Genomic DNA, 27,179 nt, shown 5'->3' with positions numbered 1-27,179 from the left:
TGCCCTGATAGAAATCGTCCCAGGGTGCTGCTGGTGGGCAGCAGCCCAACAGCCCTGCTTTCCCTTCAGTGGAAAAAAGACTGAGTCATGGTGGTGTAGCATTTCGTGTTTATTCACTACGCTGTCATTCAACATGGCGTCCTTGGAAATAAACAGGAATGCCTATACCCCACTAGCAGTGTAGCCAGCACCTTCCATGTGTGCTGGGTCTGGCAGGCAGTCAGGGTCAGTACGTCACACACCCAGAGCCTTGCCCCTGCTGCTGCCTGCCCCGCTGACACCTGAAGAAGCCCAGAAGGAAAGGCTGGGTGCCGGCGCTGCAGGCGTCTCACCCTCCTGCTGTCACTAGGTGCCATGCAGTGCCCAGGCAGCCCACCTTTCCCTCACAACTGCACCGCCAAAGGCCCCGAACTGCCCTTCATCTTCTCTTCACAAATTTCTTTGTCACAGCGTTGGGGTTCAGGCGCCTCCTACCAGCGCCCAGTGCCATGTCCCGGATTTGCAGGTTGGCTGCGCGACTGTAGATATCGTTTTCTGCAAAAGGAGAGACCCCTGCAATGTAGTCGGGGTCGAAGACGTTGGTCTTCTGCCTGGCCTTGCGGGATAGCCGCTGCTGTGGGAAGGGCTGGTCCTCCACCAGGTGCGGGTTGTTGGCATGCTTCCCTCCCTGCGGCGCTGGCAGCGGATACTGCCCAAAGAACAGACTGTTAAACCTCTGGGGTAACTCCTGGTTAGAGGACCTTCACAGTGACTGCTGGTTTATAGAGAACTCAGCAAAAGAAGCTTGAGAGTCCCTGCAGTAAGTGAACACCCAGAAGGCAACCACAGCTCTACCTAGCCCAGCCCATGCAGCAACTCACCCTGAGTCCCCGTGGGTTCAGCACCTTGGGGTTGCGGGAGAAGTGCATGTGGAGGCTCCCATCCTCACTGACGCTCACTGCAACTTTCTTCAATGTCTTGTTACCGCAGTGAGGGCAGAAGACCTTGGTCATGTCTGAAGTTGTTCTGTGGTAGACAGAGATGGAGGAGGTTTACTACTCCCTGGGCTGCAGAGCAGAGGCCCAGCCCAGGAGTGAGATTACTGCCCATCCCCAGAGACTGCCCCTTGCCCTGGTGGTGCTGTGTCTGCACCTGAAGCAGCCATGGCAGCGCAGGATGTGGCTCCGGGCCTGGCGGATCAGCATGCCATTCACTGCCAGCACGTGGAGGCCCATCTGCAGCAGCACATTCTGCCAAGAGGGGGAGAAAGCAAGATGCCATGAGCCCAGCAGCTCCACCCAGGTTTGCCTGCCTGGGCAGCAAGAGGCCAAAGGCAGCAAAGCCAATGGGCTCTGTGCAGGCCTCTGCTGTGGGGAGAACTGGCAGCTTTGAACACAAAAGAAGGCACCGCAGGGTGACTTTTGTATGGTCCGTGTGTGGGATCAACTGAGCTGGGGGCTGGAGCCAGTGCCATGAGGCAGCACTCACCTGCATGGAGAAGTCTGTGGTGACACAGCCGACCTGCACGTCGGCAGGCACAGTGTCACAGTGCCCCGTGTCCTGCTGGACCTGCTTGAGGTTGCTTGGTGTTATCCAGCCCTCACTGTCATCATCACTCTCCTCATCCTCTTCCTCCTCGGCACCATCCCCATCCTCCGAGCTCTGGCACTCATCGGTGGCCACTGAGCTGCTGGAGATGCTGTGTGTTTTCTGCAGAGATGGGCAGTTGGTGCTGTGTACACCAAGGAGCCGGGATGCAGGGCAGTAAGCACAGCAGCCTCACCAACATCTCCTGGAGCTCATCCTCGATGCTGGGCAGGGGCGGCCTCCAGAAGAGGAAGGAGCCAAACTCGGCGTTGTCGGGCAGCTCCGTGCTGCTGTTGGGGCTGTGCTGCTGCTGCTGGCCCTTCCGCAGGCGCTTGTGCTGGAGGACACACAGCAGCCCAAGGCTTCACATCCCCATTCCTCTCACCCCCCACACCCCCTCTTTGTCCCCGTCACACCCCATACCTTGGCAGGCAGGTGGAAGCCGGCGAGGTGCAGCGTGGCCTCGGGGTGCCGCGGGCTGGAGCTGAGCCGCACCTGTGGGCAGCGCCAGGCTCAGCAGTGCCCGCAGCCCATCCCCACTCCCCAGCCCACTCCTTACCTTGTCCGGGGGCTGCAGACGGACGCTGCCCGGCCCCGCGGTCTCGGCCTGCAGCTGGCAGGTGAGCGCCAACACCTGCAGGTCGGCGGCCGACAGGCTGGGGAAGTCCCCGGTGCGCTTGGCGAATTCGGTGACTGCGGGCACGGGGGAGAGGAGCTCGTTACCCGCACAGCCGCACGCGGCCCCGCCGCCTCCACGCGCACTCACCCGTCCGCACGAAGTCGGCCCGCGGGCGACGGAGATGCAGCTCGTAGGGCAACGCGGCCAGGCGGCGCCGCGCCCGCCGGTCCCGGATCTCGGCCAGCACTTCGGGCACGGTGTACACGCTCTGCGCCACGTCCTGCGGGTGGGCCGCGGGTCAGCTCAGCCCGGCCCGGAGCCTCCCCCCATCCCGGAGCCCCCGGTCCGTACCTGCAGCGCGGCGCCGCTCAGAAACGCGCCGGCGTCGGCCACGACATGCGGTACCCGCGCCATGTCTGTTGCGTCCCTCCCCGCACCCCGTAGCGCCGCGCGGAGCCCGACGGGAGTTGCGCTGCTGGAGCACTTCCGGGCGGTGCGGTCAGGTGCGCGCGGGGTCACGTGACGGCGGCGCCGCAGCCGGAAGCGGGAACGCAGCGGCTGCCGGTGAGGCGGGTGAGGGCCGGGCGGCGCGAAGCGGCGGGGTCTGGCGGTCGTTTCTGGCGGTCGCTGAGCGTGGGGAGCCGTTCCGCTCAGCTTTACCTGCGGCGGCTGCTGGCCTCCAGAGGGGAAGCCCGTTGGGGCGACCCGGGGCACCGGCTGTGGGGCTGGCCGGGCAGAGGGCCGAGGCCTGGGTGGGAAGGAGCGACGGGCCTGTGGGAGCTGCGGCGGCGGCGGCAGCGTTGGCTGAGGAGGCGGCGCCGGGGCTCAACCCGGAGTCCAGGAACTGCCCCTGCCCTCGGCGGCACCGCTGGGCGAGGGGCTCCTGGCGCTGGTTCGGCACCCAGAGACTGTGCGCGTTCTGTGAGGATCCCGACCCCTCTGGCCTCGGGCTGAGCGCAGCGTTGCAGCTCTACCGGGGCGCGGGGGAAGCAGAGGGCCTGGGGTGCCCCTACGCTGCTGTGCAGTGAGGTGAAGTGAGAATCGGAGGATGAGAAAGCGGGCAGAAGGGGGCAGGGTTCGTAGCCGCCACCAGCGAGGAGCTGCGCTAACGTGGCCGTGTTCCCGCCGTCCCGTGTCGGGCGGTGCTGGCGCTCCGCAGTGCGGGACGCTCCGTGACTGCGCTCGGCTGACTGGCGCTGCGGCTTTGTAGGTCGTGGCGGGAAAGCGCGAGGGCTGCGTGTGGTGAGGGTTTGGAATGAGTGCAGCGAACTATGAATCCCTGCCGGGTCAGCTTCCCCAGCAAAGCCTGGGGCTGTGTCTGTGTGGGATGGCTGCAGAGGTCTGAAACGGTGCCTGAAGTTGAGGAAGGATCAGGAATCCCCAGGTCCCGGCACGGCAGTTCTGGGGTGTGGGTCGCTGCCGGTGGCACAGGAAGTGCCCTGGGGAAGAGCTCACTGCTCCGTCCAGCACAGGGCTTGGTTGCGGGCTGGCTGCGTTCTGTGGGACTTGCTGATGTTTCTAATGAAGTGAGTGGTGATGTGGAACTGGGGGGGTCAACCAGCAATATCCTGGAGGGTGATCTGTTGAATTGGAGTTGGAATTCCCACCGGAGTTGGAATAGCTTGTAATAGCAAGGCAGTCTGTCTTGGATATGACCTCAGTCTGTAAGCTGGCTCCCAGCTGCCAGGGAGGATGGAGGGGCATCTTGCCAGGCCCCCACCTGGTCTCGTGTAGCCCAGCAGTAAGTTCCCAGCAAGGCTGTGTTAGGCTCCTAGGCTCAGCCTTGTGCCAGGCTGGTACCAGGAGGGGTGTGGGGAGCCTGTGTTGTGGGAGGGGTTAAAAAGGAGCTAGCAGAGGTTGAGACAGGGCCCCGTGAGAGCAGCGTGATACCATGGCTGACTGCTGGGGCCAGACTGAGCACCTCGTGCTCCTGCGTGATCCCTGACCCTGGGATTTTCCTTCAGAGTCAGGCATTTCAGTAGAAAAACTGCTGCCTCTGCCATAGAATCATAGAATCACAAGGTTGGAATCATCGAGTCCAACCATCTCCTCAGCACCATTGCCACCACAAGCACTAAACCATATCGCACAGCACGTCATCCAGACGCCTCTTGAACACTGCCAGGGACGGCAGCTCCACCACCGCCCTGGGCAGCCATTGCAGTGCCTGACTCTCTGAGAGAAGTAGTTCTTCCTTCTGTCCAATCTAAACCTCCTAATACAACTTGCAGCCATTACCCCGTGTCCTGCTCATTGCCTGGGAGAAGAACCCAAATCCCTCTTTACCACAAACTCCCTTCAGGAAGTTGTAGAGTGCAATGAGGTCTCCCCTCAGCCTCCTCTTCTCCAGACTGAACAATCCCAGCTCCCTCAGCCTCTCCTCCTGGAGAAGAGAGGGGAGAGGGAAGTGCTGTGGTCGCTGTCAATGATGCAGTGCCCCAGAGTGAGGAAGTGGTGAGTGCCTGGGAAGGTGCAGGCTGTGCTGGGGTCCGGCCCTGCGGTTGGAGCGGCTGTGGTTCCCCTGCCCACTGAGCTGCAGCTCTGCAGTGTCTTGGAATAGAAGGGACCGATCTTTTCCGTGGTATTTTGGTGCCCAGCAGCCCGGTGAGCTATCCTTGGGGGACATGCAGCTTCGCTGTGCTGTGAGCAGACCCAGCTCATGATGCTGCTGTCTCATCCTTTCCAAGGGATGCTATGTGCCATGCCTTGCCCTCACTTGCAGGCTTTAGTGCTCGGTTGTGCTGGAGGCTGCTCTGTCCCTATGGCCAGGAACAGCAGCGGCCTTGGGGTCGGGGTGAGGTGGAGTTGCTCACAAGACTGCCTGCAGGCTGCTGCCCCAAGTGGCTGCGTGCTCTTTGTGCTGTGTGGAGTGCTGGACACAGTATATTTTTGGGCGCCAGCTCAGCCTTGGTGCTGAGTCCCCATCTCTCTCTCCCTTCCAGGCCAGGGGTGATGACATGGCCTCTGCGAGCTCCAGCAGGGCCAGGGCAGGGCCACCCTGCGAGAAGTCCCAGCTCTCTGTGAAAGGTGAGTCCCGTGCAGGGCTGGGAGCTGAGCTGTGGATGCACCGAGGTAGGAGGCCTTGGGGTACCTTGGTGGGAAGGGGCCGTGTTCCAGGCTCCGTGGTGCATGCAGTCTTTACCAGGCCTTCGTGCTGGAGGCCTCTGGAAGCAGAGCGCTGCCTGTGGGGGGCTCTGCCTCCTCTGCTGGGATGTGGCTCCATAGCGCTGTCACGGCGGTGTTTGTGCTGCAGTGGCCACGAGATGGCTCCAGATGCCGGGAGCTGTGTCCCAGCACTGTCTGCAGCCCTCTGGTCCAGGCACAGCTATCTAGAGCGTAGCAGTTCTCCCCAGCCAACTGCCTCCTTCCCTTGGCTCCTGCAGATCCCGTGTCCCTGGCTTGTCATAGAGCATGGGTTTTCTCATCAGGCTCCTGGGGCTGGGAGCAGCTGAGCAGGGATGGTAGGTGTCTGTGGGGTGAAATGGGAGCGGATGAAGCGTGACCAGGGCCGTCTTGGCCCAGTGCTGTCCCCTCCCCAGAGCATCAGTGGCAGAGATGGGTGTGCACATGTGAGGCAGTGTCCTCGGGCTGGGGCAGGGGCTGTGGCTGTGGGGCTGCTGCTTGACCCCTGCCTGTCCCACTCAGTGGTGTCCGTGAAGCCCAAGGCCCACAGCCGACAGTCACGGATGAACTGCTACGTGGAGGTGGCGGGCGATGGGCTGCCCAGCGAGACCAAGAAGACGGGAAAGCAGATGGGGAGCTCTGAGCTGCTGTGGAATGAGATCCTCATCTTGTAAGTCCCTCTAACCCTGTGCCGTGGGCTGGGGCTGTCCCCTGCCCCCACACCTTGCCCTTAGGGGGGATTCATGCAGCTCCATCAGCTAGGGCTGTTTGGATGTCAGAGGGCTTTGCCCCTGCTGAGGATGCTGTGAGTGTCACCAGGAAGGGGATACGGTCTCCTGTCACCCTGCAGCTTTCCCTCATCCCTTCTGCTCCTTGGCTTGGCAGGCCTGGCACTACCTGCTCTCGAGCAGAGAGAAGGGACGAGGCCATGGTGATGGCCCCTCTCCTGTTCTCTCTCCAGGAATGTCACGGCTCAGAGTCACCTGGACCTGAAGGTGTGGAGCTGCCATACGTTGAGGAACGAGCTGCTGGGCACCGCCTCCGTCAGCCTATGGAACCTGCTCAAGAGTGGTGGGAAATGTATGTCTGTCTGTATGGCCCGGCCAGAGCTGCTGTGGGTCCCTTGGCCTCTGTGCGGAGTCTGTGTCCCTGCTGAGGGCCGGGGTCTCCCCACGCCACAGGAGTGGCCCCAGCAGGGAACAAGGCACTGTTGTGTGCTGGGTGACAGCAGCCAGATTTGCGTTAGCCGGGGTGCCAGAGCTGTGTGGAAACACAAACCCTCAGCTATTTGCTGCTATTTGCTGCCATTTGTGGTCACTGGAGTGTGGCTGTGGCAGCAGCTTCTGCATAAAGACACCCATTCAAGGCTCAGCCATGGAAGCTGCTGCGCGGGGCTGGAAAAGGCTTACTCTGTCTTTTCCAAGCAAAGCTCTGCTTCTCACAGAACACAGAGCTGGTATGGGGAGGGAGGGAGAGAGGGGCCTCTGCCCAGCGGGGAATGGGGTGTGCTTGGCCTCTGCCGGGCCTACATGTGGCTGTTCCTTGGCACTGCTACTGCGGGTGACAAAGTCCCAGCAGTGTCCCCACAGTGCTCCTTGGGGCAGGCTTGCCCCGTGCCCCTGGGGCCTTGGCATCGCTGCATCCTTGCTGGGCACACATGGGGAGCTCGTTTGCTGCAGTCGTGCTGTAAAGCCCGTGAGGACCTGGCTGGTGCCTGGAGGCACAGGGCTGGGCTGCTGGATCTGCCTGTGCTGGGGGCTCAGCCCCGTGGTGCTCCCTCCTACTTTCTCCCAGAGTCGTGCCACTGCTCCCGCCCTACCTGCCTGCTCCTGTGGCAGGGCACAATCAGCCCTTTCATTAGTGGGTGTCCCAGGGGGCTGTGTGGAAATTGAATGGAAAAGGCAACTGGCTGTTCTAGTTCATTCGTTAACGTGTGGCAGAAAAAATGTGTCAGATTTTTCCTTGACACCGTGGGCCAGGAGGGAGGACTCTTAAAGCTGCAGAGTGCTGCTTTGCTGGGGAGGTGCTGCCACAGGGTGGACACTCCTGCATGCTGCCTGTCTCACCAAGTCTGGGCCCTGCTCCTTGTTGCTCAGCCTTCATGGCTCTGCTCCAGCTCTGTGTGGGCCTCAGGCTGCTGCTGCTCCTCTGGAGGGAAGGCTGCATCGCAGGGACCCTGCCCTGGTCCTGGTGTGCTCTGTGGCCTGGCTGCTGGCTCCTGCCTTGCCTGCTGAGGAGATGAAGCCGTTTCCAGAGTGTAGCATTGTGGTGACCAGGGAGTTGGCCAGGTTGCACAAGTAAGCTGGGATTAAACCCTCCTGAGCTGGACAAGGGATGCCTTAATCCAGCCTAAGTCCCCCTGCTGAGGGAGACACTGTATTGAGTGCTGTCTGCTTCTTGGAAGCCCCCAAGCTCATTCTTTGCTCCTGGGAGGTGCTGAGCAGGGACGTGTCCTCCCCAGGGCAGCTCTTGGCTGGCAGCTTGCTGCTGTCTGACCTTTTTTTGTTGTTGTTAGTTTTGGGTTTTTTTCGCTATGGTTTTAGTGAGGTTTTCTGTAAGTTACCGCTGTGTGAGCATAATTGCAATCTTTTGTTTGTATTCCTGTAGCTTTACTTGGTGTGGAAGGATTGTTCTCGTGGCTCAGCTTTTGGGCAGATGGGTGTTTTCCAGCAGGGGTGGTGTTCTCATCTCCAGTGACGTTCGTGGCAGTGTCTGCAGGGCTCGTACTGCCAGGAGCAGCCGTGGCTCCCTCTGTTCTCGCTGTCGAACCTTCTGCCAAGCACGCGTCACTCCAGGTGGAACAGCCTCAGCTCTGAGGCCTGCAGCCTGGAAAAAGAGCTCTGCAGTGAGGCTGGGTGATGAGGAGAGCCTACGGGGAGCTGGACCCAGGCTGTTCCACCAGGATGTGGCCGCTGCTGGGGCTCAGGGGAGAGCATGCTCCTGTCTTCGGCTGGGATTAAGGACAGAAAGCAAGGCACAGCCTCCTGTGCTCGGTGGCACAGCCCTGCCTTGGGCCCCCCAGCAGTAACGCTGTTCCCAGGTGCCAGCAGCTCCTTGGTGTGGCTGGAGCAGTGTCCCTGGGCGGCCCCCGACGCGGTCTGGGTGGAAGCTGATCTTGGTGCTGCTGTTTGCTGGTCCCTGGCAGCCGAGTGGTGAATGTCTGTGCAGGCTTTGGAGGGACACCAGTAAGCTGGGCTGCAGCTCATGGATGAAAGTGCTTGCTTTTATTGCTTACTGCTCGGGTTGCAAGTTACATCAACAGGCTCCTGTTTCTCAAGTGGCACCATATGCCAGGACTTGACAGATCCTGCAGAGCCCTTTCTTTCCATTCTTCTGCACCTCTGGCCAAACCCCCAACCTCTGGAAAGCTGCAGCTGACCCCACTGCTTGAATATGCTGCCACAGGAATTCTGCGTGGCCAGAAAGCAAAGGCTCTTTCACCAAGGAGTGGTGAAAGCAGGCAGTCAGATGGGCTGCAGTGAATGCTTAATGCACTGCCTCTGCTGGGGCGGTGGTCCTGGTCAGAGAAAAGGAGGGGAAAAGAGGTCTGAGGTCCTCCTGGTTGTGCTGCGTGGCAGTGGAGTGGGCACAGTTGTCAGTGATTCTTGGGCATCTGAGGCTGTGTCAGCAGCAAGGACTAATCTTCCACTGCCTGGGAAGACTGGTTTTCCTATAGGACTAAAGATGATCACTTCTCCTAAACTCTGCTTCCTCCCTGCTCTGTGGGATAGCTGGAGAATGTCCTGCTCCCCTCAGGTTCCTCCCAGAGGACCATGGCCGCAGGGACCCTGCGTGTGCCGTGGGATGGTGGTGTTGCTGCCCTACGCTAACTGGGGGCACATAGGTTGCTGAGTAGAGTGTGTGGCAGTGGCTGTTGGGTCAGCCTGGAGGAGCTGCTTATCTTTGTGTCAGTGGCTCTGTGTGGGGCTTTTTTCAGGTGGTGGAGGGTGCAGCTTTGGTCATGTGGAACTGTTTGAGGGAAAACTGGGATTCGCATGCAGAGGAATGGTGCGAAGAGGGCTGTAGGAGGTGAGAGGTGAGCAAACTTTTTTGTCTGCCTGTGGGAGAAAGGAGCCGTCCCTGTGAGGTGAGAGGCAGCGGGTCTCCTTTCCTCAGTGCTTGTGCAGCTCAGGCGGCTCCCGGGGTGCCGGGGGGCTCGGGCTCAGCCCGGAGTTGTGCTTGCTGCTACCAGGGTGGAACTGTAAATCCGCTTAATGGGCTGGGAGGGAATTCCAGCTCGCCGCCACTAAATGGCGGCTCTGATGCCGCACGCAGGGCACTGGAAGTAGCTGAACTGAGACCTCATTCAGGACCAAATCACCCCCGACCCCCTCCCAAAATAATAATAATCCCTCTGACATTCTGGCAGCCGGTAGGACACAGGCAGCCTTTGTGCTTGGCCGTTCAGGGGACCCTCTGTTGGTGCAGCAGCAATGTCCCTTTGTGCGTCCCGCGTGCTGGACGGGGACAGTGAATGGAAGGTTCTGCCGGTGTTTATTTTCTTTAAAAAAGCTGAAGGGGGTGGAGAGGGGGAGAAGGCGGCCGGCTGGGAGGTTCGTGTTCACATCCTCTACTCGGAGACACCTCGTCTTTGCTCCCGTGCTGCCGTCCCCCCGGGCCGGGCGCTGCACAATGAGGGTCTGTGCGGCTGCGGGGCTCTCGCAGGAGGGGCGCAGGAGACCCCCGGTGTGCGGGCGTGACTTCCGCACGGCTCGGGGGAAGGGCGCGTTCCTATGGCTCGGAGCAGGCAGGGAGAAACAGGGTCTGGATTTGTTCTGCTTTCTGGCTGTGCTCGGTAGCAGGCTGGCTCTCGGTCTTCTGTCTCACGTTCTCAGAAGGATCCGTGAGATCCGTTCCCCTTGCAGATTTGGAGAATAACACCTTTATGCAGATGGCTGAGACCGGGCTTAACCAAGAGCCCTATGTGATGGCAGGTGGGAAACGAGCAGCAGCATCAGCTCTGACCGACATCCATGCCGTGCCCTGAGGTGAGGGCCCTGGGCACCGAGGGCATCTGCCTCCTTGGGACTAGAATCTGTGATGCTCACGAACGACTTGTCTTGCAACCCTCTGTTCACCACAAGTCCCAGGCACCAGGTTTGGGGTTGGATGTCAGACACCCAGCATGGCACAGCAGGTGTGCACAACAGGTTCCAGGCAGCTCCACGCTCGCTTGTCTCCAGGCCTTGCATCCAGGCAAGGCAGTGGAGAGGGTTCCTGTCCCTGACCAGTGCCCCCGCAGTGCAGTGACTCCTCCTCTGCCTGCTTGTGTCCCTTCCTGGCTGTGTGTGGCTGATGGGTTCTGGGGACTTGGGCTTGGGGAGCGTTTCCAGCCCTGAGCACTACATTGTGCTGACTGGGCTGCGGGTGCAGTGTGGGAGATACTTCCTGCAGCCCCTGCCAGGCCCTCGCCCTGAGCTGGGGACAGGACAAGGGGTCTGTGGGGAACATGCTCCCTTCCTGCTCCCATGGGTGGGTACTGCATCTCATCCTCACGGCGAGACAGGGTGAAGCAGGTTGCTTAAAAATGGTGCCGTTGTGTCATGAGCAATCCGTGTATAATAAAAATATTATTTGAGCAATGAGTCAGGAAGTGTCTGGGCTGGCGTCCCGCACTGGGGCAGCCAAATTTTTCTGGCCCTGTGTGGCGGAGCTGGGTGTTTTGGTCCTACTGGCTCAATTGGGGCACAGCCGCACTTGTGTGAGTTGTGGTACTGATGGTCCCATTGTGCTTCTGTTTCGGGGGGAACATGGAAGGCGTGCAGGCAGCCTCTGTGCTGTTCTCTACCAGCCTGGGAGCTGGTGGCTCCCCCAGTGGCACTGAGGATGTGGTTCACTGCTGTCTGGTTGGCCCCTGGAGAGCTGGGCATGCAGCATGTGCCCACACTGAGACAGGGAGCAGTCAGTGATTTGGGGCAGGCTCTGCTTCTTGTTGCAGCTGTGGAGCCCCTGCTTCAGGCATGGTACCTGTGGCTCATCTGCTGCCTTCTCTGTGGCTGCAGCCGTGACAGGCAGTGCCCCAGGTGGATTACTTGTGGGTGAAGCGACAGCAGCTGGTGAAAGTCTTGCTGAGCACTGGGAGCCAGGCTGGCTCAATATGGAGTGGAGCTGGCAGCTGCCTCCTGGCCTGAGGTGGTGCAGAGGTGGCCCAGTGCTGGGGCTGAGCATTTCTGTATGTCATGGGGCAGCTCTGGGCTCAGTAGAACAGATACATGGGGATGTGGATAGAGTGATGGTCCTAGGATTTTCTTTTGCTGCTTTTCTATGTGGGAAGAAGAGTAACCCAAGTCTGGAGAATGCTCCTGCTCCTCCACAGCAGAGCAGGACTTCAGGCATCTCAGCACGTAGTTGCTGATCCACTCTGTGCCGCAGGCATCTGATGGCTGTGCTGGCATGGATCTCTTCCTGCCTCATGCATGAATCCAGCCCCGTCTCTCTCTACAGCCTCAGATCTGAGTCTGTGAGCTGTTGTGGTCTGGGTTGTCACAGCCATGTCCCCATGTGAGGGGACGGAGAGGCCTGGCCTTGCCCCCAGCGGCTGGAAAATGGTGAGGGGAGGAAGGGGGGCTTCCTGAGGAGCAGGCTGTAAGACTGACAGTCCTTCATGGGCACTGTGGGGTGCCTGTAGGTGTGGGGCCGCTGCCGGTGCTTGGAAGGACAGCTGACCCTGGGGGTCCTTTGGGGTCATGGGGAGCTTGGTCCTGCAGGGGACTGGGACGTGATGTCTTCATCGTGGTCAGGTCCCAGGTGATGACCGGTGGTCTCTTTCTCTATGTCTCCTCGTCTTCCCCAGTGGAGAACAGGCAGCTGACCCTGAACCTGCAGACGGAGAACAAAGGCAGCGTTGTCTCCGGTGGAGAGCTGACGATTTTCCTGGATGGGCCGGCTGTTGATCTGGGAAGCCTGCCGAATGGCAGTGCTGTGACAGAGGGTGAGTGCCGCCCGGCTCCGCGTGCATGCAGCAGCTCTGTGCACGAGGCAGTGAGCAGCAGGGCTGGCAGCACGGCCCCCAGCACCCCTGAGCAAACATCTGAGTGCCGACAGCCACCTGCTCCCCCAGGTAAGGCCCTGGCCTTGCTCCAGGCTCCTGTGGGAGCTGATGTGTGGTGGGACACAGGAACAGGAGTGTCGATGGCATCGTGCCTGCCTCCTCTCAATGTTCAAGCAGTCCAGCCCCTTCCATAGCTTTCCCATGTTGGGCTGTGCAAACACATTCTCTATTTGGTGAACCACTCGAAAAAGGGCTCTGCGTGGGGAGGGAGCATGTGCAGGGGCATGGACAGATGTCTGACTGCTCGAGGCTGCCTAGGGAGTAAGCAGAGCCCGTGCTGGGAAGTGCACTGCTTTGCATTCTCTCTGTTCCTTCTCTGCCTTGCTGGGTCATCCAGGTCCTAAAACCTGGGGCCCTGATGATGCTGACAGAGCCCACAGTCATACTTAGAGCTGTGGGTTCCAGTGGGATGGGCAGAGCCACAGCCCAGGCTTGCAGAAGGGAGCAGAACTCCTGATGCATGGGGTCGAGGTGGATAAGGGGGAGAGAGTGGTTGTGCTTTTAGGTTTCCTTTATGGCAGGAAAGAAATGAAGGTAGAACTAATCGGTGCTATAGTTGTTTTCTTTACCCGCTTCTTCACCCATCCAGGGTCCCAGATGCCTGGACGGGACCCCGGCAGCATGGCTGCAGCCACGGAGAGCAGACATCAGTCTGCCACCACAAACTGCTTTGGGAGCAGATCAAGGTAAGAGCAGCACCTGCCAGTCCATCACTGGGCAGTTACTGAGCCCCTGGGGGCACTCGAGCAGTGTCCTTGTGGCTCAAGGACATGGTAACTCCTCCAGATCTCCCAGCAAAGCAGCACACAGGAGACTTGGGGCAGGGCTGGGTGCAGACAGCAGAGTTGGGCACGGTGGCCATGCAGCTGGAGTGCAGATGGCCGGTGTCTCCCTACATATTTGTTTCTTAAGGCATATCAGGCAGTTTTTTGTGATTGCCCAGGCAGTTTCTCCCAACTGCTCTGCTGGCAGGCATGGGAATGGTGCATCAGGGTGTGTGGGGAAGACTGGCACTCAGAGCAAGGAGCCTGGTCCTGGCAATGGGGCTCTCACTGAGTGGCTGCTCAGTGGTGGGTGCTGTACCTCTGCCTGCAGCATGGCCCTGGGCCAGACTGGGAGGCACCATATCCATAGTGATGGTCCCAGGAGAATGCTTCAGAAGGTCCAGGGAGAGCAAGAGAAGCAAAGCAAGCCTAGCTATAGGGAAATAACAGCTACTTCCAAAGGAAATGAGATGCTTGGGCAGCAGCCACCCTGCCTGGCACAGTGCCTGTCCCTGCCTTCTTGCTGGCATGGAGTGGCGCAGAGCTACTCCTTTTTGGAGCTGTGGTTATTGAGGGACGTGTCACACTGTCAACATGGAGTTGAATTTAATGCCTATTTATATTTCTACGGTGTGGCAGTGGCCCAGCAGCCCATACAGATATTCTGGCTAAAGCGTGCCTGTAGTGATGAGCCTGCAGCCTGCACAGTAAGGGGCTCCGTGTGTCCTGCAGGCTTCAGGTGCAGGAGCATGGTAAGGAGCTCTGTGCTTGGAGCTCCTCTTCTCCTCTTTATCTACCAGGCGCATACAAGAGAGGAGTGAAGGAGAGAAATGCTTTTTAGCCCTAAAAAGTGATCCCATTCTTCGTACAGCACTTGTTTGGGGTAGGGGAGTGGTGACGCATCGCTGACCGCAGTTTGTGCCCTGTTGCTCTCCTCTTGGTTCCTGCTATCTGGGTATTAACGCCGTCTCAGAGATGAGATGGATCTCTGTCCTAGCAAAAGCTGCTCTTTGCAGCAGTTCTCAGCTGGTGCTGGAGAGCCTGGAACAGAAGAACTGGTTGGGATGCTCAACCTGGAGACGGGGTGCTTCACATTCCCCATTGCTTTCCGCCTGTGAGTAGTGAATAGTTTCTGCTCTTGTTGTCCTGAGCTCTGAGCATGCAAGATGAGTGTGCTAAGTCCTGGCTGGTGCCAGGAAAGGACCTCCGGAGACCTTCCAGCTGTGGCAGCCTGAAGTTGTTACAAATCACTGCATGGGAAACGTTATCACTTGTTTTTGCTTCATTCTGGGCTCATCTGAATGTAGGTTGTTCTGAACAATTCAACATTTTAGTGTAGCACTGCTGTATGGGGCAAAGCATGGCTGTGTGTACCCTGCACAGTCAGCTGCCTTCCCCAGGTCCTTTGCACGTGAGAATGCTGTTTGATGTTAACTCTGTTTATATGCAGAGCAGTGTTTATTTTCATGGGCTTGGTGATGGATGCTGGCAAACTTGCTCGCAGTCAGGATGGAAAGAAAAGTTTCATTCTTTGCTCCTCAACTATTTCTACACTGTCCCCCCAAGGGAAACTGCTTGCTCAGGGCTTCTCTTTTTTCTTCTGAGCAAATGTCATCTTGGGGTTTGCTGCTAATCTTGGTGACGGGGTGTGAAATTCCACAGCCCTCTGCATGAAGAGAAAACAGCCCAGAGGCCCCCAGCTGAAGTTTGGTGCTGTGGGTGCCCAGAGGGTTGCCACAATCTCCATTTGTTTTGTGGGGGCCTAAGAGGCCCCTCCTGACAGCATGGAATGGAGTAGTCTGCTCTGGGTTTGGGCTGGTGGGCTGAGCTCTGCTGGGTGCTGCCCCCTGACTTTGCTGTCACCTGCTGCAAACAGTGCAGACCCCAGTTATTCCTACGGTGCACTGCTGTGTTAACTTTTACTACCTAATCACATCCAAAGCCTACAGCTTAGCTGGTGATGGGCATGAGTAGCCCTGAGGACAAGCAGCACCTCTGGCTCCGTGAGCCCCATCCCCCTGTGAGGGCCCAATTCTCTGGCTGATCCACAAAGCACAGTGCTGGGTAATGAGGATAAACTGGGCTGGGCTCACACTGATTTGGGGTTTCAGAACCAGGCATCAGTGCTGCTGGTTGGTGTGGGGTGACAGGTGCTCCTCCAGGTGCTGGTACCTGTTCCGTCCCCATTCCCAGCACCGCGTGTGACATGGGATGTGGTGGGGAGAAGGCAGCCATCTCTCTCACGGACAGGGAGAATTCCTCTCCAGCTGCCATTTGCCAGATTGCATCCTGAATGAGGATGCCTGGCACTTCAGTGGCTCCTGGCATCTTGTGCTTGAGTCGTGGGGATGGAATCCATTCCAGCATTTCACACCTGGGCTGGAGGTGAGCGTGGGTGATGTGCCTTGCTCTGCGTGCCCTGCATCAGCCTGTGCAGAAGGGCTGTGCCTTGATGGCTGACACCACTGCCCTTTTTGGCTGCACCTGTTCCCTCTGTCTTGGCTGTCTTGGCCTGGGGTGGGTGATGGAAGGGGATGGTGAGGCTTATGCTTACCATCAGGGCAAGGGGCTGTCCCTGCCTGCTCCTTCCCAGCGGCACTGCTGCCTGTTCCCATCTGCATGCTGCTGTTTTTTCCCCCATTCCTATTTTAAGAGTTTGTTCCCAGTCTAGCCTCCGTCACGTGGCCTCACTGGGTTTGTTTCCATGCATCTATTAAAAGACAATGCCCAGATGGGAGCGCTCGTAGGAGGGCTGGGCTGGGCGGCCCGCGGGCTAATTCAGGCCTGATAACCCTGTGTGGCCAGCTGGCAGCAGGGAAACATCCTGTTTTGGTTGCTAAAAACTGCGGGCAGCGCTTAGCTCATCTGCAGCAAGAAGGGTGAGGACAGGATTCATCCATCCATTGCTTCAACTAAGGATGGGCACAGAGATCTGGGTCCTGCAGCCCGACTGGCTCTGAGCTGCTTTCTGCTTTCCCGTGTCTCTTCCCAGCCCCAGCCCTTCCTCTGCCTGGCGTTGCTGCGAGCTGCTCCCTGAGGAGCACGGGGAGGATCCAAGGGCTTGCTGGAGCTGGCGTGGGTGGCATGAGCGATGCTGTGCCCTGCCCTTGCCAAGCTGCTGTCCCCTCCCAGCTCGGCCTGGCCCTGGGAAGTGGGGACAGTCTGCAGGTTTTGCCCTTTTAAGGGGAGAAGTTGGCTGGAACAAAGCAAGCCCTAATCCCCGCGTCCTGGTGCGGTGGCTGTGAGCGCTGCACTGCGCTGGGCAGGAGTGGCCCCACTCTGCCTGCACTCCCCAGGCCTTGAGGTGGGAAGAAGGCTCTTCCCAGTGGTGCAGAGCTCTCACTGCCCCACATTACAGAGTGAACACCGAGGGGTCTGTCAGAGTGTTCCCTCGGTCAGCGGTTCTCTCACCTTGGTGTTTGTGCATGATGAGGTGCCCCGCTGCTGGATGTTCCCCTTACCCTCACTGAGCATCCCTGTGAGAAGTTGGGCTCTGGCTGCAGTTGTTTCAGTGCTGCCTTTTCCCAGCTGTTCCTTCCTGGCACCACAGGCAGAAGCTTTCAGCATCCCCACCTGTCTCTGCGCGGGGCTCGTGGCTGCTGTGAGTGTTTCCTTGGGGGTCTCCTGGAGCAGAAAGCAACAGGGTGTGATCGTCCCTGGGCACACAAGCAGTTGTCTCCTGTGGGCTCTGACGTGGGGGGTGGGATGCCAGGACCCGCGTGTAGGTTCAGAGAGCTGAGGTTTGGGGCAGGTATGTGCTGCTGTATCCCAGCAGGCAGGCAGACGTCTGTGCCTGGGGAGCAGCAGCACGGAGTCGGGGCAGGCAGCTCTCTTGAGGCCCAGCTGCGCCTCACCTCCTGGTTCTTCCCCTGTAGGACGCACCGCCTCGCCGCTGGGGCCTCCAGGCAGGGTGCGGGCAGCGGGGAGCAAAGTCCTAACGCACGGAGCCGGCACCGGCAGCCGCCCAAGAGCCCGACAGCCAGCAGCATGGCCAACGGCACCGCCAGCAGCACCGGTGAGCGCGGCGGGGATCTGCTGCTGCGACGGGAATGGGGTGGGCAGAGGTGGGGGTGAGGTCTGAGGGGGAAAGGAGTTTCCTACTGTGAGAAAGGGTCCTGTAATGCTGAGGGATTCCTTCCCAAAAAAGAACTGCTGATTTCACTTTGATAAGCCGGGCAGCTCCTTAAGGCTCACTGGTGGGACCTGTTCTCTCTGTAATGATTTCTGTGGCTCTTCTCAGAGAGGGCACAAACCCAGCCCCAGAGGGGCACTCAGTCTTATGCCAGCAATACCTTCGGGAAGAGTTTTCCTTATCTTTTCTTAGGCTTGTCTGCAAAGCCATGAATACCCCGTGGAGTGGGGACTGGACCTGGTGAGTGTGTGACTACGAAGCCATAAGCAGCTCACCAGCTTTTCTTTGCTGGTGTACTGGAGCTGCCCAGTAGTGCAGGAAGCCTGCAGCAGCCCAGGGACGTGATGGTAGGATGGTGTCTGGCACTGTGGGCTTAGTAAGGGTCCCATGTCCCACATCCTGGGCGAGTAGGGTGGGAGGTGGCAGCAGGGTGACACCAGTACCACAGGTATTTCCTACTCCCCTGCGCTGTTATTTTGCAGCCAGTTCTGTCCTTACTTTTGCTTTTGTCAGAGACCTGAAGGAAAAGCAGCATGCTTTGTTTCGGATAGAAGGAAATGTTTGGTTCAACCCAGGAGGACTTTTTTCCTTTTTTTTTTCTTTTTTTTTTTTCATTACTTTGGAAAAGCCTGGAGCACTGTGATTTCCATTTTGCCAAAATCCATTCTGGGAGGGAAGTGAGGATGCTGAGGGCTGCAGTGGGACACAGCAGTTCAACCTGCGCTCCTGGCTTGCACCAGTGCTGCTCGGTGCTGCTGCCTGCCTGGCCCATGCTCCACTGGGACGCACCCGCAGGCACGGCGCTGTTCCTGGGCTCTGCTCGCTTCGCAACACGTTGTGCTGGCCCGGCCCCAGCCTTCCCAGTGACTTTATGGCTGTGCTGTCCTTATTGCTGTTTATCTCTCAGCAGCGTGCCAGCTGGGGCGTTACGCCTCGGGATGGGAGGTGCTGCCTGGGGGTGGTGCTGGATGCTGTGTCACGCTCAGCATGCCTCCAGAAGCCTTCCTCTTCCTCCCCGCTCAGTACATTCTGTTGATGTCAGTGCGTGCAGTTTGGGAGCAGACTGCTGCAAGAATTTGCCAGTTATGTTTGTAGCCCATAAGCTGTAATTTCTTCTGAGAAGAAAAGGAAGTTACTGTGTGGCATGCGTTCTCCATGGCGTAGCTTAGCCCCAGCCCTACTCCTCCCTGAGTCCTTATCAGTGGACTTTGAATAATCTTTTCCCCTGTTCTGTCCAGGACTGAGATCAATGCAATTGCAGTGCGGTCACCTGAGTCAGGTTCCCTCAGAACATTGGCACAGTTTGCTTGAAGCTCCTCAATCCTCTTCCTAGTGCTTGTTAGCAGTAAACACCTGACTACTGTGCAGTGTTTATTACAAAACTTGGGCTTGCAGCTTTTTACATTTCTTAATTCTGATTTATGGAGCTCTATGTGCATCCCTTTTTGTTTTATTTTTAATTCTTTAATTTCGCTGTGGCAGAAGTTATCCTCTGCTGTGCTGTCAAGCTCTGGTTTTTTTTGCTAGCTGATAAATATTCATCAAGCAAATTTCCTTTCATTCTTTTGGGCTACGTTTTCCTCCTGATCAGTTTTCATTGCGGTTTTCCCTTGCTCAGTCCCTTCCTCTCTCCACAAACACAGTGGAACCAGCACCACTCAGCTCCCAGCAGTGCCTGTTGTGGGGATGCTGTGAGGCTGCCCCTGAGCTCCTCGTCTCTGGCCTCCATGTCAGGCCCGCAGCACACCTGCAGGCAGCAGAAGGGATGCTGAGCACAAATGCAGTTGTGTCTGCTTTTATCTCAAGAGTAAAGATGGAGGCAGGGGCTCTGTGGGACCTGGCCTGGCCTGGAACTGTGTGCTCCCTGTCGCCACCACCACTACCATGGCTGTGGGGCTGCCCCAGGGTGGTGGAAGAGCCAGTGCTGTTCTTGGTGCTAATATCTCTGCCCTCTGCCTTCCCAGTGAACGGCGATGTGGTGGGAGCTGCGGACATGGAAGAGGAAAGGCCAGCTGTGGGGACAGCCACGCTGGCTGCGGCGACGTTGAGCACAGCTGAGGGCTCTGTTGCTGCATCCACCCTTCCTGCCCTGCCTGGCTCCACAGAAGCTGAGGAGGCAGCACCCAGCACCCCGCAGGCACGGACAGCAGTGCAGGCTCAGGACTCTCTGCCCCCCGGGTAAGCAGCTCTGCCTCCTCCTGCTGGAGGCTCTTGTTCCCTAATGGGGCAGTGTGGCTGAGTGTCCTGGGGTACTGGAGGAGGAAGCACAGCCCTGGAAGCAGCGTGAGAGCTGCTGGGACACTGCTCTATGCTGCGAGAGGGGTTGGGTGTTGGAAGCTGGGGCCATGCAGCAGGGCTCAGCAGCAATGACCTTCCTGCTCAGCAGAGCCTCAGGGCATGGGAAGCCCTGCAAGGAGCTGTGAGGACAGCCTGGGAAGGGAGCCTAGAGCAGAGAGGGGATGATGCTGAGAGTGCAGAAGCATCCAAGAAGACCTGCTGTCTCTGTCTCGTTCTGCTGAATGGGGATCTGTGTCTTCCATCTCTGACACAGCTTGTCCTGTCCAGCCAGAGCTGGGTCTGTCTGTGTTGCTGGACTGCTCTCTCCTCCTTTGGGCCAGGACTCTGATCTGTATCCATTGTGGGGCCCTGGGGAAGTGAACAGTGAATCGCATCTCCACTCTAAGTGGCCTCCCAAGGCTGGGGCCTGGAGCAGCGACGTCCTCAGAGCTCCTGTAGCTGCTCAAGGGTTCAGTGGGAAGAAAACAGGATAGAGAGAGACTGTGCATCTGCAGAGAGCTCCTGAAAGGGGGGCATGGATATTAAAGAGTGGAACATGACAGAAATGGGCACTGTGGGGAGCTGGGAGGGATCCTCCCTCAGTTTGTAGGTCTGGTGCTACTGGATCCTGGACTCTTCTGGCATTACTGGGAGAGAGGGAGAGAGTCATCACCGGGAAGGTAAAACCCGGTCTTTTGCTGTGCCAGCCCTGTGGTGCTGTGGGAAGGCCTGGGACTGGGGTTCCTCTCTGGCTGCTTTGTGTCTTGCTGGGCGTTGGAAAGAAGTGGGACTGGGGCTGGGGCAAGCTGAGCCTCATCCTCCACCTTTGCTCTGGACTGCAAATGCAGAGCAGCACAGGGGGGTTGCAGTGCCTCGAATTCATATGAAGGGAGCTGTTTATTTTCCTCTGGCTAAGCTGATGCCTGGAAGGTCAGGGCCTCGCTGATGTGTCAGTCACAGGTAATTAGGGTTAACGGCTCAGTGTGCCTTTATGTGGGGTGTGTGAGGGTTACTGTTCTCCAGCCTGAGCGCTTCCTGTTTCCAGGCAGCTGGAAAAGTCCAGGACTCTGAAAAAGGTCTTTATTCCAACCCATGCCCCTTCCTGTGCTTACTGGGCAAATGGGAGCTCTCCTCCCCACCTCTGCCTGCCTGAGGTGCAGAGATGTGGATACTCCTCCCCCGGGTGTAGAGAGGGGCCTTCATTTTCCCTCCCTACTTCTTACCACAGGATTTGTAGTGGGAGAGGAGAACAGCAGCATCTTGCATGCATTGCCTGAGCTGTAGTGGCTGCTCTGCTCAGGTGGGTTCTGAGTGTTGAGGTGCTCCCAGGTGAATCCAGAGTGGAGCACTGGATCCAGCCAGGCCGTGAGCCCTGTGTGAGGGCAGCTGGAGGCTGCTGCCTCTGCTAAGCAGGGATTGCAGGAATGTGCATGGCTTTGAGAATGGTATAAGTGAGCTCTGGGGGATCTCTCCCAACATGAGGAAGCTGCCTCTGGGTGGCTCACTGCACTGGGGGATTGCTGTGATTCGTGGTTTGGGGCCCAGTATGGGATGAGGATGCAGCTGGCTTGCAGGAGACAGTGATGCCTCAGGCAGGAGGCATGTGGACCAAACCAGACTGTTCTGGCACTGTGCAGTCCTCACCAGCCCTGGAGATCACTAGGTCCCTTGCAGAGCTGCTGGGAGCCATCGTGTCACTGCCCCTAAGAAGTCACCAGAAAGCTGCCTGTTCCCTGGGCTCCTCTGAGCATCTTCTTTCATCCCAGGAGCAGGGAGAGCACTCACGCTGTGCAGAGCAGGAGCAGCTCCAAGCCCATTCCTCCTTGCTGTCTGGGCTGCGTGTGGAGTGCCAGCATGTTGGGTTCATGTGGGGATCCGTACCTCTTTATGTGGCCCAGAGAGCTCTCTCTGAACATCTGCACCAGATGTGCTGAGCACAGAGGCAACATACAACTAGTGGTCTGTTTGGGGCTGGAGGGTTCTGGAAGGTGTCCTGGATCGTTCCAGCCCCAGCTGTGCGTGGAGCCCTCCCTCACCCCGGCTGCTGAGGAGCGGCTGTGCTGTGGGAGCAGCCCAAAGCCTCAGCGTGGGGCCCTGGCCCTCCTGCCTGGGTGCCCAAGGGACAGCAGGGCCACGAGAGCGACTGGCCCCGCATCTGGTTCCTATCAGCAGTGATCCCATGCAGGGACGGGCGCTCGCTGCCATTCTGCACACACAGCCTCATCTGCACGCACAAAGAGCTGCATTATGTGCCTGGCAGCAGGCACACTGCTGTGGTTTCTTACACAAGGAAGGTGTTCTGTTTGGACTGCAGGACTGCCCCACAGCCTCTCCCGCGGTGCACATGGTGCTCACTGGGGCTGAGAGCTCCCAGCCTTTCTCAGAGCGGTGGCACAGCTGTGCCATGCATGGGCCTGCAGTCATGGTGTGCGTGGCTCTGGGCTTATGTCTTACCCTGGGGGCTTGGGGAAAGTGGGAGTGCTGCAGATGATGGGCACTGGTGCTTGGAGCACCTTCGCAGAGCGCTGTGTGGGCCTGCCAGCCCTCATCCATTCAGCTGCCAGCACAACAGAAGTGAGTAGGTTAATTTCCCAGGGCTTTTAGTAGTGATTAATTGAGACCGAAGATTGAATTGGGAGGGAGACCTGTGGGAGCAGAAGCGTGGCAGGAGAACACTTGATCTGTTGGCAGCTATGTGCTGCAGAGTAAGAGCTGACAAAGCGTGGTGCTGCACGGGGACTCTGTGTTTGCCAGAGCGTAAACTTCCATGAATGAGTGAATGGAGTTGAGGAATGGCTGCAGTGCTGTGCAGGACTGGGCCACCCCATGGCTCTTGGTTCCCTGGAGGACTGCATCCTCATGGTGTCTGGCAGCAGTGGGGCAGGGGAACACAGCCTCAGCCCAAACTTGGAAGTTCTACTTTAAAAATGTATGAAAAGAAACAAAACAAAAACACATGGACGTAAAGCTTCACCTGAATGAAGTGACTGATTCTCCTACTTTCTGCAGGAAGTCAGGGATCTGTGCTCCCAAAGACACCTGTCATCAGCACACAGCCTACTGCAGCACCTCTGCCCTGCTCTGTATATAGTGAGCCAAAGAGCTGCTGTCATACTGTGCTTTAAAGAAAGCTTAAACTTCTGTAGCTAAGCAGTGCAAGGAGACAGGTTACTAACCCACCAGATGCAACTCTCTAATAAGCTGACTGTTAATTACGATTGGCCCACTGGTCCCTGGGGAGCCCTTACAGGTTAACGCGTTGTCTGGATAGTTCTGGGTCCCTGATGCTCATTCCAGCCCAGCCCCTCTGCTGCCCTGGCTTAGCACAGGTTCCTGCATGTCTCCTGTTGGACCTGCTCTGCCCGGTGCTGGACCTCTGTGGGGCAGGCGTGGAGAGCAGCAGGCTCTGGTTGCTGCCAGGATCCATGCTCTGCCATGCTGGGGTTTGGGCTCGCTGCCTGCCTGTACCAACTGTGATCGTCTCTTTCAGGTGGGAGCAGCGGGAGCTGCCAAATGGTAGAGTCTACTATGTAGACCACAACAACAAGACCACCACGTGGGAACGACCGCTGCCGCCGGGGTAAGGGCCTTGGGGCAGGTGTGAGGTGGGGTGAGGTGGGAGAGCTGAGCTCTGGGTGGGCACACACAGACACACACCACGTGCCCCAAGCCTGGAGCTGGACTGCATCTTCTCAGAGGGAACTCTGTTCTTACTGCCCTGGGGTGTGCTTGTTCTCACACATATGATGCTGCACAGCTCTGTGAAACCTGCGGAGAGATCTCTGCAGAACTTGTATTGGTGGGGGAGGGTCAGCCTTTTGTTTGCAGGATTTACACAGTCCTTGGGTCACACGGGCTGCATGTAGCCCTCAGGGCCCATGCATTTTCCAGAAGCTTGTTGAGTTCTCACCTCTTCTCTGTTCCCCAGAAGCGGAGAAGTCAGTACAGCCAAACTGCTGTTAGCTGGGTTAGCTCACAGCTGGAAGGAGCACAGTGCTTCACAGCCAGCATAGCAGCGAGCCTGAAACACAAACCAGTCCTGGGAGCTCTGGGTCCCCATGCTCACATGCTGCCCTCAGTTGAGCCGTGATTCCTGCAGCCTTCCCTGCCTCTTGCTGGTCCTCTAACAGCTTAAAAGCTGCCTAGTATTCAGAAGGAAGCTATTCCCAGGAAACGACGGGTTTGGGAGGGCTGCAGATGTGCTCCTTCTCTCCTATCCTAGAATCACAGAGTTGCAGCATGGTTGGGTTGGAAGGGACCTCACAGCTCCCACAGTCCTACCCTGTGCTGTGGGCTCAGTGCCCCTTCCAGCTCACACTGCCCAGGACCCCATCCATGGCCTTGAACACCTCGAGGGAGAGGCACCCATAGCTCTCTGGGCAGCCTGTGCCAGTGCAGGTGTTTGCTTGGTGCCTTGCCTCTGCCAGGTGCCAGCCTTCCTGGAAGAACATGTACTACATCTCAACCATGGTGCCTCACTTCACTTGGAGCAGAGCTTCTGTGTGCCCTCGTGGCAGGGCTCACTTTGTGCTGAGGAACCCTTTCAGCATGAACTTGGTTGTGCTGGGGCTGGGAGTGGAGCCCCTGCGTTGGAGGGCAGTGCTTAATCTGTGGGAAGTCAGCCCCTGCTGTCAGTGTGAGAGGAGAAATCAGTCCCCAGAGGGGACCTCAGCCTCAGCAGCACTCAGTATTCCTCCCTTGGAGGCTGCTTTTCTCACCTGTGTTTCTGGAGGGTGTTGATGCCATGGAGCGTTTCCGAGTCCCCATGCTCCTTCACACAGTGATAGCACTGAGTAGCTATGTGGCGTGTGAGCTGAGCATGAGGTGCAACCTTGATCTGTGCTGGTTGTCACCACTGTCCTTTGGTGCTGCAGTGCTCTCAGCAGGGGTGTGCCAGACCCTCTGTCTCCTGAAGGGCTGTTCGGCAGCGTGGCGCCATGCGCTGAGCTCTGAGCAGCAGCAGGAGGAGTGCTGGAGGAGGTGGGACGGTGGTCTGCTCACAGTAGGGTGTGGAATCCTTGGAGAAGAGGGCATCCAGCTCAAAGAGCACTGGAACAGGGCGGCAAGTGCCCAGGGAGCCCTTTTTCCAATGACAGGTAGTGACATCTTGCCATGGTGCCTCCAGGTGGGAAAAGCGCGTGGACCCCAGGGGCCGCTATTACTACGTGGACCACAACACCCGCACCACCACGTGGCAGCGCCCCACGGCCGAGTACGTCCGCAACTACGAGCAGTGGCAGTCCCAGCGCAGCCAGCTGCAGGGAGCCATGCAGCAGTTCAGCCAAAGATTCCTGTACCAGGTGAGAGCCGGGGGCTGGGTGCCCGGGGTGCCCACGGATGGGTATTGCTGCCCACGGATGGGTATTGCTGCCCACGGATGGGTATTGCTGCCCACGCAGCTGGGCAGTCTCTCCAGGCCCTGTGGATGGAGCTGGAGGGGGCAGTAGAGGGGGCAGAGGAGGGGGCTCCTGCTGAGGCTGGGCTGTGATCTGGCACTGACTTCTCTGCCAGGCGCCTTTGGAGCCACTCCAGTGCTGCGCGAGTCACCCTGGCTGTGTTCTGTGAAGTGCAGAGGGAGGGACTCGCACTCCAAATTTAGCCTGATGAAACGATTGTACTTCTCATTTTGAGCTTTCTGCTCTCAGCAGCGATGGCTCCTGCTCTGCCTTCCTCTCCACTGGGATTCTGTGCTTTGCTTTGCCCTCTTGGTCCCAGTGGTGGCTGCCTCCCTTCCTGACGGTGCAGAGCCCCCTCTGGGCGGTGCTGCATCAGGGTCCCTCCACAGCAGACTGCCTGGGAGCAGCACTGCGTGCACCCAGGGGTCTCATGGCGCAGGGCCGTGCTTGGAGGCTGTGGATCATGGAGCTGCTGATTGCCATCTCCCCGGGGCCCTGCGCCGAGCTCTTGTTTCTCTGCTCTGTTGGTCTGAATTGTTTGTTTTTAAGTCGCAGTGAGGTGGTAGCCCTGGACGTTCCTCAGCTTCTTCTCTGGGCAGGGAGTGAGGGAGCTACCTGAGATGCACTGTGCTGTGCTGAGGCCTCTCCTCTCCTCATCCTGCTGCAAGAGGAGAAGCCAAGAGGTGTGGGCTGCTCAGCCCCAGTGCACCCCAGAGCATCCCTAGGGTGCTGGGCTGGCCCCTGAGTACTGGCACCCATTCTAGGCGAGCAGGAGACCCTGTTGCCCCAATGGTGGTCGTGCCCCATCCCCATGGAGGTGGGCTGGGATGCTGATCCCTCTCTTGAGTCTGGGCTTCAAGAGGTGTGATGAAAAGGCCTTTTGTGTTACAACACGTTTCTTATTGAACCCCAAAGTCATTTCCGTACTCCTGCACTCAATCGCGGCTGCCGGGGCTGCGCCTCCGTCCCTGGAGCTGTGGGCTAACACAAACCAGGGCGCAGCGCCTGGGGCACCCCCCGCCTTCGGCTGGGTGAGGCCGCCCGCCCGGCACAAGAAAGGTGCTTTGTGTGGCCCCGACCTGCTGGGGGGGGCCGGGAGCCGCCTGTCTGCGCGGCCATGAATGTGCCCTCAGTGCGAGCGCATCCCGGCCCTGCGTGCCGCCCGGGAGGAGGGGGGTGCGGGCCCCGCCAGGAAGCGCTGGGCGTGGACAGGGCTTGTGGGAATGATTTCATTGGAAAGGCCTGCGATATTTTTTCCCTCTTGTGTGTGGTTCTTGGAGGAGGCTGGAGGTGTATCTGCTGGGGAGAGCCGCTCGGGCCAGCGGGAGCTGAGCGGCCGTGCACATCTGGAGCTGCAACATGGTCCTGCTGCTCTCTGTGCTGCCCCCAACCTCTGTTTAGGTTGTGCTTTTTTTCCTTTTTTTTTTTTTTTTAACACCCCTGAACGTGCAATTGTTTTGTTTTGTTTTGTTGTTGGTTTTTTTTTTTTTTTTTGGATTTTTTTTTTTTTTTTTTTTTGAAGTATTTTGGGAGCTGTGGGCCAATAGGAGGCGAGTGGGGAGCAGGGCTGTTGACTCCCCTCCATCTGCGCCTTGCTGTTCCTGCCTGTCCTGGCCCTGCTTTTTATTTTGTGTTTTGCCCTCTCTCATCTCTAGCCGTCCGGTGCCCCATCTGACAATGATCCTCTCGGTCCCCTTCCTCCTGGCTGGGGTAAGTACAGAGCCCCTTACCTGCCTGCCCTGCTGCATTCAAGATGCTCCATGCATCTGTGTGTGCCTCGGTGTGTGCCCCATCTGGGGACACAACGCTCCCTGTACTCTGCTGTATGTGGGGCTGTCTGCCTACGGTTAGCTCCATCTCTGATTTGAAATCCAGCTTTTTTCCCATTTCTTTCCACCTTTTTTCTCTTTTCCTGGAGAATTTCCCAGCTCTCTCTCTCTCAGCTACTGAATGCAGAAGTGTTTGTGGTTGTTCTTTGGACTGGGGCAGAGAACAGGGATCCAACTCCTTGCTCGGCCCTGGAGACCTTCAGTGCTCTCCCTGCTGCCACGCAGTGCCCCTGGGTGCCCTACCCCCAGGCACAGCAGGATGGCAGCTGTGTCCCCAAGTGCTGCTGTTGTCCTTGTGCCTCATCCAAAAATGTGGGGGTACCTTGGTGAAACTGAGCTAGAGAGGGCTGGTGGTCGGAGCAGCAAGGGTCTGGTGACATGGAGGTGGCGTTAATGGGAGCTGAGGGATGTGGGGTGCCAGG

At 58.3% G+C, this 27,179-nt stretch overlaps 2 protein-coding genes across 6 annotated transcripts in view; one reads left to right on the top strand and one right to left on the bottom strand.

Annotated features, from left to right (window-relative positions):
- Positions 1-91: 91 nt before the first annotated feature.
- Positions 92-2,677, bottom strand: NOB1 (NIN1 (RPN12) binding protein 1 homolog). Its single transcript, XM_052686517.1, has 9 exons — positions 2,537-2,677; positions 2,333-2,465; positions 2,126-2,259; positions 1,990-2,061; positions 1,763-1,903; positions 1,468-1,689; positions 1,132-1,229; positions 861-1,005; positions 92-688 (listed from the first exon to the last, which is right to left on the bottom strand). The coding sequence occupies exons 1-9, from the start codon at positions 2,597-2,599 to the stop codon at positions 419-421; spliced, it is 1,278 nt and encodes a 425-aa protein (XP_052542477.1). The 5' UTR covers positions 2,600-2,677; the 3' UTR covers positions 92-418.
- WWP2 (WW domain containing E3 ubiquitin protein ligase 2) overlaps positions 2,677-27,179 on the top strand; it is a 32,230-nt gene continuing 7,727 nt past the window's right edge. The window contains exons 1-11 of one of the 5 annotated variants that reach the window (XM_052686515.1): positions 2,677-2,758; positions 5,128-5,212; positions 5,831-5,978; positions 6,270-6,388; positions 12,102-12,368; positions 12,949-13,045; positions 16,999-17,138; positions 19,220-19,433; positions 23,023-23,112; positions 24,658-24,832; positions 26,584-26,638. In XM_052686515.1, the coding sequence (XP_052542475.1) occupies positions 5,143-5,212; positions 5,831-5,978; positions 6,270-6,388; positions 12,102-12,368; positions 12,949-13,045; positions 16,999-17,138; positions 19,220-19,433; positions 23,023-23,112; positions 24,658-24,832; positions 26,584-26,638 (1,375 nt within the window). In that variant the 5' untranslated portion in view covers positions 2,677-2,758; positions 5,128-5,142. Of the gene's footprint in view, positions 2,759-5,127; positions 5,213-5,830; positions 5,979-6,269; positions 6,389-12,101; positions 12,369-12,948; positions 13,046-16,998; positions 17,139-19,219; positions 19,434-23,022; positions 23,113-24,657; positions 24,833-26,194; positions 26,330-26,583; positions 26,639-27,179 lie in introns of those variants that run through there. The other 4 variants (XM_052686512.1, XM_052686514.1, XM_052686513.1 and 1 more) reach the window with 4 other exon arrangements.

The sequence above is a fragment of the Tympanuchus pallidicinctus genome, unplaced genomic scaffold, assembly GCF_026119805.1.
Source record: "Tympanuchus pallidicinctus isolate F22 unplaced genomic scaffold, pur_lepc_1.0 scaffold22, whole genome shotgun sequence".
In the NCBI taxonomy this organism is placed as follows: Eukaryota; Metazoa; Chordata; class Aves; order Galliformes; family Phasianidae; genus Tympanuchus; species Tympanuchus pallidicinctus.
Note: the sequence above shows the minus strand (reverse complement) of the source record. Positions and strands in the feature narration are given on the sequence as shown.